This window comes from Erpetoichthys calabaricus, chromosome 7 (assembly GCF_900747795.2).
Source record: "Erpetoichthys calabaricus chromosome 7, fErpCal1.3, whole genome shotgun sequence".
Lineage (NCBI taxonomy): Eukaryota > Metazoa > Chordata > Cladistia > Polypteriformes > Polypteridae > Erpetoichthys > Erpetoichthys calabaricus.
The window spans coordinates 115,520,372-115,532,663 of record NC_041400.2 but is presented as its reverse complement, the minus strand read 5'-3'; the positions used below and the strand labels follow the sequence as shown (position 1 = coordinate 115,532,663).

The 12,292-nt window shown below is 36.6% G+C and overlaps 1 protein-coding gene across 1 annotated transcript in view; it reads right to left on the bottom strand.

Annotated features, from left to right (window-relative positions):
- cdo1 (cysteine dioxygenase, type I) overlaps positions 1-12,292 on the bottom strand; it is a 45,932-nt gene that overhangs the window by 15,758 nt on the left and 17,882 nt on the right. The window contains exons 2-3 of the mRNA XM_028805268.2: positions 6,410-6,487; positions 2,511-2,668 (exon numbers count right to left, since the gene is read on the bottom strand). Coding sequence (XP_028661101.1) covers positions 2,511-2,668; positions 6,410-6,487 — 236 coding nt within the window. The remainder of the gene's footprint in view (positions 1-2,510; positions 2,669-6,409; positions 6,488-12,292) is intronic.

Sequence of the window (12,292 nt, the reverse complement as noted above, 5' to 3'; positions counted from 1 at the left end):
AGATGAAATACTGCATAAAATTAAACAATTGGTTGTGATGTGTTTGACGTGAGAAAAAGACTTTCATAGTGATCTCTTTGAAACTAAGCAGTAAGAATATAAATAAAAACATGTTTGTGTTGTGGTAAGCAGTTGCCATGTTGCAGTTTCTTTAGAGTTTTAAAATTGCCTTAACTAACCAGTTCATTTTCATAAAAACAGCAACAACTATAACACAGTTTATTATTTCATAAATTATTTTCTAACCAGAGAATGTGACAAGCGGACGACTAGGGCTCAGTGTCAGTTGGCTGTCCTTTGAGTCAGGATGGCATGTTCAGCCTTACTTGAGTAAGCAACTTATAGCCTGAAACAAGCCTAACAAGAAAATTTCTCCAGAGTGCTGTACAATGGCTGACCCAGTACTCTGACCCCCAAAGGTCATGCGAAAAGACAATTTCCCTCAGGGACTAAACACTAAGAAAAGACATCCTGATAAGAAAAGTATGTGGATTAGATGTTAATCTAAAGCAGATTATTTTTGTTATTATGTGGCAAGTACTGATACCTCATACTTAATACTGAGTTTGTCTGAAAAATTGATGTCCTAGGAGTGGAACTTGCATGTTATGTTATATCTGCACTTACAGTATATCAAGTTTTTACAAGGAATATAAGTGCCAAAATATGGCGTTGTTATTTGCAGCCAACTAACAAGGTGTATAATGGATTGGTGTCCGCTATAAAGCTGGATTCTTCCGAACTAAGCGTTGGTTCCCTGCAGCTTTGTACTGAAGAGAAAAAAAAAATACATTTCTAAAAATAAACAATAAGTGGAGATAGTGAAGTATTCACAACATAGCTTTTTAAAGTCATCTAATTCAACTCAGAGTTGTGTAAGGTTAGTTCCAGTTGGATAGAATACTAATCCATTTCCAGGACCTCTCTGTCTCTCTCACACACACACACACACAAACACACTATTCCACCTACACAGGCACAATTTAGTCTTGGTATTTAACCTAATGTGCATATCTTTGGGGGTGTAGGAGGAATCTAGAGAATAATTAATGCAGACATGGGTTATTAAATACTCATTTACAAGAAATTTGTTTAAAGTTTACATCACACAATAAACAGAAAAGACAGCTGCAGTAGGTTGGCTTCTAGGAAGGTATCAGACCACTAACTTTTCTGTTCCAATAAACCTCAGTGTTTGGGAGCAAACAAATATCCAAGGTCAACCCAAAAACGTTGATTAAACCAGCAGAGTGAGATCTCTTTCTGCAACCAACCAAAACTAATCACATTTGTCACATGAGAAAAGGGTTAACATGCACACAAACTCAATGTAAAGTACTGCCATACATTTCTAAGTTTAATTTGCTTGTACTATTTACAGTACAAGCAATAGTCTGAGTTCTCAATTTACTATTTGTAACCAGGATTAGCATATTCAGAATGAAACAAAAGTATAATACTTAAGAAAGCTGACATTATTTGGTACACGAGGTCATTTACTTTCTTTTGGTTTCATTAACACTTTTCTATTTTTCTTTTGGGCATTTCGCAGGCTCAGGCGTATTTGACAAGGAAAACGTGTCTCTTTTCTAAACTCATACCGGTTTATTGAAACTGAACTCTCCCATTGTTTACACAGACTGTAAAAGGTACATCAAAGAGTTACAATACAATTTTGTGAACCTAACAATGAATATAATACTGTTTTATATCCTTTCATTAAAGCTTACTGATGAAATGCAGTACATTACCTAGTGGTTGATTGCGGGGTCTAATGATTAAATTCACTGTTGATCCAACTTGCAACAGACGACTTAAAAATGAGATATCTCCTGCGTCAGCTACTGTGCTTTTTCTCCATCTCAAGTGAAAGTTTAAAAGGTTAATGAAAGCACCCATGGACAGATTTCACGGCTCAACTCATTGTCTCTTTAGAGAAGTTAATATTATACTAGAGGACTGTCTGTCACACAGAACATTATAATCTTTTCTTCTGACTGCTATCAGAGAAACACAGCTCTAGAACATTTTTCTGAGCCAGAGATCTACTGCACAAATAAAAACAACCATTATAAATGACAAATTTTAATAGAAGATATTATAAATATCTTTTTAACCATACAAAAAAAATCTATTTTGATTAGTTAATGAGCTCGGTTTCTGAGATGTTTGACTTTATAAAGTCTGTACATTCTATTTTTGCATGGATGTTCACTGATGATGTCAGTTCAAGTTCAACTTTATTTCCAGAGTACAATTAAATATTTGCTAGCATGCTTGACCAATACAAAGCACATATCTCCCTCTGGTGCCATGATCAGTAATGAATCTCCTCTTTTTTAATATATGCATGTTAGATTAAACACCAAAGTGATAGACTGTTAAGACTGAATCCACAACCCTTACCATCCTGTAATGAAAAAGTGTTTAGTACCTGGGAAAAGTTAATCCATATCTTTCCATAAAAAAAAAAACTTGGAACACAAAAATGCAAAAAAAAAAAAACTTACCGTTTATGTAAGCACACTGGTTTTCTTTTAAAATTCGCTCTGATTTTTTGGTCATTCCTTGCCGTACTTTATTATCTGGCCAATCAAAAAGCGTTTCCTTTAGCTGGCCTTGAAGAAGCTTCAAGAAGCAATGAGAATCCGTGTGATCATGGATGCTGCTATATATGGGTAAGAACAAATCTGAACTCAGGAAAAACATGGCATGGAGAAAACATGCAGAATAGCTGATAAAACCAAATCATCCCTAGGCAGAGCATGTTGTATGCATTGTATATATACAGTAAATACTAAACATTTACAATAACTGACTGATGTAACACTTTATTACCTCTAGCATATTTTAATGTTTCACTTTAGTTGTCAATTTATTTTGTCCAATCCACATTATTTTTATAATATAATTTTTTAAAAGGTGGATTCAAAGCTCTGCTTGGATGTCAAGATATACAATAAAATAAAAATGATCAGTAAAAGATAAAAATGGTAATTACATAAATACTTTATTGATCTCAAGTTAAGATTATACATGATTATGACTATTATAAAATAGCATCATAAACCATAGTACAGTGGAACCTCGCGTCACGACCGTAATTCGTTCCAAAACTCTGGTCGCAACCTGATTTGGTTGCGACCCAAAGTAATTTCCCCCATAGGATTATATGTAAATACAATTAATCCGTTCCGGACCGTACGAGCTGTATTTAAATATATATTTTTAAAGATTTTTAAGCACAAAAATAGTTAATTATACCATAGAATGCATAGTGTAATAGTAAACTAAATGTTTACTTACTTCTTCTGTAATGTTTACTTCTGCTTGGGCTCTCTCGCTCTCTCTCACGCTCTCACTCACTCGCTGCACAGGGAATGCACAGGGAGAGACTGAACATGCGCGTAAATCATTGGCGCGTACGAACCGGAAGGGAAACTGGCTTGTTCGTGACCCGAGTGTGTGGTCATGAACAGATACAAAAGTCTGGCGAACTTTTTGGTCGTAACCTAATTTGTACATGGTCCGAGACGTTCGTGACCCGAGGTTCCACTGTATATAGAGAAAATTCTAAACTAGTTCACATGTCAGAATTTTCCACTTTTAATCAGTGCAGACAGAAGCTACAAATAGGAAAAAAATATATTTGATTATTCATAGAGTATCTAAAATAAAAATATGAAAAAAATGTTAAGCTTTCCTAAATAAGTATAGATGCCTGTGTAGTGACTCTCAGAACACCTTAAACTCAGGCTTGACACAGTTGGAAGAACAAAAGACCACAAAGTTCTTCATCTTCTATACACTAGCCATCATTTTGATTGTATAGATCTGTGGCTCTATAAACTTGGCCAAGGTGCATTTTTCAAAATTGGACTCTTAGCTTTACTGAACACAAGGATTGTTTTTTGTATTTAATGTGTTATCTATGAATACTCTGTTTCATATTTCTAACGATTTGTTTCAAATAATCTGAAGTTTTACATACAGGCATAGCTTATTTTTTCCAAGCATATCTTTTAACATTTTGCTCTCGTTTCTTTCCCAATATCCATTGCCAAAGCAGTCCTGAGATGATGAACAGAGTGGTATAATGGAATGTGCATGGTTTTGTGAATTGATTTTTAAAGGAAGATATCAAGAGAGTATATGGTTAAAAATGTATCTAATTCTTAAATTCATAATAAAAAAAATACATGTTTTGCACTATGTCAGGAATATGCCGATTCCCCATTCTTATTTGCCGGCATGTAATTTGGCCAGTAGTCTATTTTAACCCATTAAATGAGATATGAACTAACTGAACACAAATATGATAAAGGGCAGGAACAAGCCTTTGATTAATAAAACGAGGCCACACTGGAACCTTGAACTTGAGCTTAGGAGCCACTGACACTGACAGTGTCCATGGTACTGAAATGTAGCTGGGTGAGCATTTTAACATTTATGCCTTTCTCTTTTGTAAGGGTGGCACAGTAGCTAACACTGTTGCCTAACACCTCATAAAGACTCAAATATCAGGCCTGTTCTTTGATTGGATAAAACATGCACATTCTCCCCATGATTGTGAGGAATTTTTCTTCAAGAATTCAGGTTTTCTGCCCGCTAGCCTAAAATGTACACGTATGCTTAACTGATAAATTCATATTTAGGCTTGAAATTAATGAGTATAGGTATGTTCAAGTGTGCACCATGCGTTGGACAGCCATAAAGTTCAGAGTGGGTTAGAAAATCAGACTGAATGGGTGAAGATCAATAAATAAAAAATTGTGTTATGCATTACTTCAGACGGTAGCAAATATTTAAATATATTGATCTATTTTGCATTTTCAATGAGTAATTTTTCAAGAGTGTGATTGTCCACATATATTTATTTATGCCTATCTATAAGGCAAAGGAATCACAGAGAAGTGTTTTAGATAAAGCCAGAGAGCTCCCAAGTCCATCTGCTTTCTTTGTAGTCCCAAAGTCACCAACCCAAAAAACAATTCATCACGCACAGCTGGCTGCCTACCTGCTGGGCCACTACCACTCCAACTTTTGGTCCCTTTAAGAGATTCTCCATTACAGTAAACAACTGTCCATTATGGCCAATGAGCAGAACACTACTTGTTCTAACAGTGTCCTTGAGTACCTTAGTAATTCTACATTCCAACACTATATTAAGTTTCTCCCAGCATTCTCAGTCATATTCAATGTTTTTTGTTACAAAGTAGTCACTTTTATATATAAATTTTCAGTGGGGTGACCATATCGTCAGAAAGCTATTTGTGGATAAACCATGTGTAAATTTTAAATTTTAATACTAATAGACCATGCATTGCATTCCCATTAGAACAGATGCTTTTCCTACACAAGCCAAGGAATTGTAACACATTTCAAAAAGTTTTTATATTAAATATATATTCTTCTTTCTAGTAGCAACATTCCCCTTATTACATTCAATTTCTTCTTTGTTTGAGCAATGCTACATTCTTAAATTTCTAAAACATGACCTTAATTTTCTATCTGAACAATAAGAGAGGAATTAAATGTTTTTTACAGAAAGTCTTCACTCTGCGAATCATAAATTTACTCTGGGAATATAGAGAATTTATGATAGTAATATTCCAGACCTACTGCCTACAATAATGCTGTGCGTTAGGTCTAATATCAAGCACAAAGTTTTGAAAGCAGAAAACATAGTTGCATAGTTGTAAAAAATAAAAGAACATTCTTCTTTTTGTCAGTGTGCTGGTGCTGTGCACATTTCATAAAATTAGGCATGTTGAGACTGATGTACATACTATGTAATTACGTATAGTACAAACTTGCAAACTCTCAAAAATATATTAAAATAAACCAGCAACCTAATTTTCAGTAAAGATGATATTTTCATTTTCTAATATAACTGAAAAAGAAATAAGCCAGTGTAAACAAGGGTAATCATTAGCTGCTCTGCTTTAGTGGGTCCACTGTGAAATCAAAAGAACTCATCCTGTAGTACATTCAGCACAGCGTTTGTTAGGGTTCATTATTTTTGCCCTAGGCATGCTGGGATAGTATGCCTTTTTCATAAATTGATACGTTTCACCATACATGTTCGCACAAAGATCTATCTATCTAACTATCTATCTATATATATCTATATATCTATATCTATATCTATCTATCTATATATATATATATATAAATGAATGAAAATATTACATAACCATCATGTCATAAGTGCTGTAGAGCAATGAAGTCCATATTATTTTTAGGAAAATATTAATATTAGGAAAAGTGACATGAAAGACTGCAAATATTGTTATAATATTATATTTTGCAAAGTATGTGTTACAATAGTTTCAGGGCAAAGAGTACAATGACAACAAAAAATGAAATTTCATGTACCAAAAGAAAATGAAAAAAACTAAAAAATTACCTGCCATGACCTTCCCCCCAACAGAGAATCATGAGATTGAATTTTCCATTCCCCTCATCCACAAGATTTCTTGTATACCTGGAGAAATAACCAATCATTTGGATTAAACGATAAATAAAAATTATTCATTAATTAGCTACTCATGCTGATTTATCAAATTTAGAATATAAAAATGTGATGGTTCAAGGAAAGTCATATGTTTTGGAACAACATAAGAAGAGATGATGTTTAAGAAATGAAAGGAGACCATATCAAACATGTCTTATTAGCTAATATGAGAAGCTAATTTGTTCCTTTATGTCAGTCAGATGCTTTAAAAATGTGCATACAGTATATATGTTAGAAAGGAAGTTTACTATTACTCATGTCATTTGAATTATTTTTACAATTAGTCTTGCAGCAACACCTATACCTATACAATAAAACAGAGTACATTACATTACATTAAAAAACATTGAGTCACATTATTCTATTTAAATTTCAGCAGCTTTTTAGCCACTTACAGGTGAAGTAGTCTGAAAATAACTATTGTTATGTCTACAAACCAGTATTTGGACCACTCTAAATGCAAAAATTCACAATTTTATTAACGATAAATATAGGAATGTTGTGGACTACCCTTAAACTGTGCATCCCAAAACATCTTTTTTTTAATTTTGTGGAGGAACAGAGGTAGCATTTCTTCTTTCTCATCCTTTCAATTCTGGCACAGTTTGTGATTAAGATGGTAGAGAACTGATTTAAGAAGATCTTCTTAATACAATACAACTAGTGATTAACTTGAGTGAGATACAACAGAAGGCCAGTGACTATGAAATTTTTTCATCTTCCTCCCCTGACAGGAATTTCATCTTCCTCCCCTGACAGGAATTTCATCTTCCTCCCCTGACAGGTTATCCTAGCAGCACTGTGTTAAAGGGCAGGGCACCAATACACTGCAAGGCGCACTCATGTACAAATCCACACTCACAATTGCACAGGACCAGTTTGAAATTGATGTGTTAGAGAAACAGGAGTAACCGGAAGAAAACACACGTAGACAAACTTTCACATTCCACACTGACAATGACAGGGTGTCAAACCAAATCCAAGAACTGTGGATTCATGAAGCAACAGTTCTACCAATTGTATTTCATACTCTTCTATATTTTACGTACATATAAAACTTAATTTTGCTGATCTGTTTATACCAAAGATTTAAATTGTTTGGACAACTAAATTAACATACTGCAAATCATATTCTGAATTGGTGAGACAACAGCTTTTGTCATTGTTCAATTATGCCTCACAAAATAATAAATGACACTTGAATCAGAGGCAACTCCGTTTTATTCCCGTATTCTTTTAAAACCTTATTGTAGCAAACATTTACTGCATAATTCACCATTATTTTAAATAACCTTTCCACTCAATAAATGACCAAATATGCAACAGATTCAAAAGGGCAAGAGCAGATTGATTTGCTTTTACAGTGGCACAGTCTTAGAAATATTAAAAAATGGGAGTATGTAGATAATGAGCAGTTCTGTTGCTGAAACTAGTGAAACATTTTCTTCTGTCAGGAACATTCATAAAATAATCCCACTTGATTCAAAGGCATAACACAACAAAACTGAAAAGCAAGATAATGGTGAGAGCATAATGTGATGTGATGAAATAATGGGTGATTGCAGGAGGATGCAAAGATGTGGAGGCAGGAAAAGGGCTAAGAAAGTAAGAGGACTGTCAAGTAGAGAAATTGCACAAGGAATCTAAAAAAAGAAGTGTTGAGTTTCAGCACAACACTACGTTCAAAATGAAACTCGATGTATATTTTGAGATTTGGTAAGTTTATATGCTTCTTTCCATTCGTGCTCTGCGCTCCATAGCCTCCATGACAAAACTTCAGTGCAGACAACATATTTCTGAAAAATTCTATAAGACAATTGATTGTGGCAAATGTATATATGCCATGTTTGTGAAGAAATACTACCTGTCCTTTAACACTTTATAGCTAATAAGGCTACTCAACTACTAATCTAACTAGCTCAAAAACTATAGCACTTCATTTCTCAGTTCCCATCTCTCTCTAGCTCATGCCTCATAACAGCTAAGAGACTGGCCCAAACTCTCCTCACTCTAGATAAAGGGAATCTTCTGGATTGAGACAACTTTAAACCCCATCATGGAGAAATTTCCCAACAAACCACAACACCATTTCAGGATTCTGGGCAGTCCCAGTTTTATTTCAAGGGCACTAGCATATCAGCCCCCGTTGTCTCTATCCCAATAAGCTTTGCATTTTCTCCAAGGAAGACTCAAGGCTGTCTGCTAATAACAACAGCAACTCCTAAAAAGTGGGAGAGGCCTGGAATTCTGCCTGTTCTTCCCAAGTTCCTCCCTGAATAGGCAGCCTGATTCTGGCTTCTTTAGGTAGTTGCTTCATGCTTCGAAATGTCAGCTTGCACACACTTTGCTCCCTTTGCTTTCTTTGTCTAAATAGATATTGAAAAATCCGAGCATTATGAACAGTATAAGAGTGTCCTGATGTAAGGGAACTGACTTCTTTTGGCTGCTCCCGTTAGGGGTTGCCACAGTGAATCATCTTTTTCCATATCATCCTGTCCTCTGCATCTTGATTTGTTACACGCATCACCTGCATGTTCTCTCTCACTACCTCCATAAACCTTCTCTTGGGCCTTCCTCTTTTCCTCTTGTCTGGTAGCTCTATCCTTAGCATCCTTCTCCCAAAATACCCAGCATCTCTCATCTGCACATGTCCAAACCAATGCAATCTCGCCTCTCTAACTTTGTCTCCCAACCATCCAACCTGAGCTGACCCTCTAATGTACTCATTTCTAATCTTGTCCATCCTCGTCACACCCAATGCAAATCTTAAAAACTTTAACTCTGCCACCTCCAGCTCTGTCTCCGGTTTTTTGGCCAGTGCCACCGTCTCCAACCCATATAACATTGCTGGTCTCACTACCATCTTGTAGACCTTCCCTTTCACTTTTTCAGATACCCGTCTGTCACAAATTACTCCATTCCACCCTGCCTGCACTTTTAACCTCTCTTCCACAAGCAGGTTGAGGATACCTTGACAAGAACAGGAAAAAGGTTTAACGTAGAAGGCAAAGTAGTACTTGGAATGCAGGTAAAGAATGAATAAATTTTAATAGAACCAAATTGGCAAAATTAGCCAGTATAGTTTTACATATTATACTAGGGGCCACCCAGAGGCAAGCCACTTCGCATCTCTACCGCTTGCGTTGTGAAGGGGATGGCTAAACGCACACTTTGAAGATGTGGATGGATTACCTGCTTGCTTACTGCTTCTCCTGCCGTGCTGTGTGTTCTGCTTCTCGCGCTGTACGTCGATCATTTCGAAGCCTGTACAACAGCTGTCCTTGCTTTGCTCGCTTACCCCACTCTAAGCGAACTGCCCAGGCGTGCTAAGTGCCTGCCACTTCGTGTCTCTAGTCGCTCGCGTTGTTAAGGGGGGGGGGGGGTTCGGGGCTTTTGGAGGTGCGGGGACATCTCACGTGATGTCAAAGTGTCTCTCCTTGATGACCACGTCTCGACCCAAGATTCTTATATTATATATATATATATATATAAATTATATTATATTATATTATATATTACACACACACACACACACACAATATATATATACATAATATATATGTTGAGGGCTTTATTTTTCTTTGAATTAACTTGTTTCAATTAAAAGTCCAAGATGACGGTTCTTCAGCAAACATTGATTTTTTTTCTTACCCTTCTGACTAATTTTTACAAGGAGTACCAATAATAATGAAGGGCACTGTATATATACACACAGTGCACTAGCTGTATATAAATATACTACGCCTGGGAAATTTTGTATGACAATTGACCTTGGATGTATAATTTGAGTATACATTGTAATGGACTGCCATAGTGGGGTAAAACAAACAAACACAGCATAAAGATTTATTGAGGTTTCTTCCTGGAAGGGTGAGGAAAGTTACCACTTAGAAGCTCTGATATTTCAGCCTTGGTGCACACCACAAATGCCTTTGGAATCCAGTCTTGTGTCCCCACCTTGGAGCAAGCCTAAAATGGCTCTGCATCCTACTTCACTGTTCCAATCCTGCAGTACATTACAGGCTTCTTTGCAACCTGCTCTGGTGTTCTGACATCGGACAATGTCTCGAATGTCTCTGCCCACCGCTGTGCTGTTCTGAACCCACAGCATAGTAACATTAATTCCTCAAGTCTGCTCCAATGTTTGGGCCTTGGAAAACACATGCTTCTCAGAGAAAGTTCTACCTACGAATCTCACTGCACAGCAATCCTTCTCTTATGGTACATTCTCCACAGGACATTTCTTCCTTGCGACAGTCCGATCTGCCACTTTAGAGTCTGGTATCTCTGTAGCCCTGAGCCTTTACCCTGGACCTCCAAGTAGGTGGAGTTAACTTAATTGACAGCTGCAGAGAGATACAGTATACTTTGACATTTTGCGCAGTCTCCTGTGGAGGTTTCCATCCTTCGAACTTTCTGGATGCCAATATTTGCATATATCATGCCCACTAGCCATCCTTCTCAACACTTCCTCCAGAACAACACTGCTGACCAGCATCTCATAATGCCGTTTTATAAGGAAGCATTTCAGGTTTACCTATTATTATTATATGTTTACAGCTTTCACCTGTTTATACTGTTCACTCAAGTACAGTATTTCTTTTTGTGTTCATCATTTGTATGTAGCCCCCCTTTAAAGTCCACAGATTTCAATGTATATGCAAAGCAGTGTTTGAAGTGGGTATACAGTACATAAGTGCCGATAGCCTATGTGTTATACTGATGTATTAACATGAAGATTGAGGAATTCAGAGCATTTCACATTAGAAATTCAAGTGCTGACATTTCTCCGTTGGGGTGTGCAGCACCACAATTGAAGACCATTTCAATTTTGAGTGCCGCGACCGGGCCCAAGGCTGGAAAGCCAGTACTCTAAGAGTGCCAGTAGTGAACAGCAAAAAACAGTGCTGAGCGATGCTTCTTCCTTGAGCTTCACCATACTTTCTCTTTCCATTTTAGAATGTCATCACATTTTTTTTCCTGTCCATTACACTACCCCGTCTTCAGCTGTCTGACCACCCATTTGGCTAGTGGTGGTATTCACAAAGCCCGCCATTCACTTCTGCTGTGTGCTTTATTTGAATAAAGCCCTTCACCAAATTTGCCAAAGTATTTTTGAGATTTTCAGGTATTTTATTTTTCTAATCTTGGAGGAGGATTTACCCCTAAATACTGATAAATCGAAATAACCTTTCTTAACAGATACCTAGTGAACTAGATGTTCCATTCTACCAAATTTCAGCTTTAAATAAATTGGAAATAGTGTTTTTGTTGATGAGTACGTGAGTGATTGAGTCAGTCTGCCAACTATGCATTAAATATATACAGTACTTTATAGTATTGCATAGTATTTATAGTACTTTGAAGACATTCAGTTGGATAGAAGTACATCTCTTGGAGGACAGCTTTGTGATCTAACATATTATGCAAGAACGCTGGCTGCCCAGTATAGTGGACATTGTACCTACTTTAAATCTCATTTGGGACTTGAGTGCAGGAACACTTGGGTCTACCAGAAGGAGTTCTAGCCATATGGCCACATGGCTTCTGCACAGTATACATGAGCCTACACGTGGTTCCCAGAGTTGTCCCAGAAGTGGTCTCAGGATGGCAGCACAAAGCCATGTCTTTAACGTTTAATTGAAAACAGATTTGGATTGTGATTCATTGGGGAGTTCTGCAATAACGGGAAATAAGAGAGGCCTGAACTAGGGGAGGGAGACAGATTGATATGATGCTAGAAATAACATTTTGTTGGGTAAGTAGGCAGCCAAC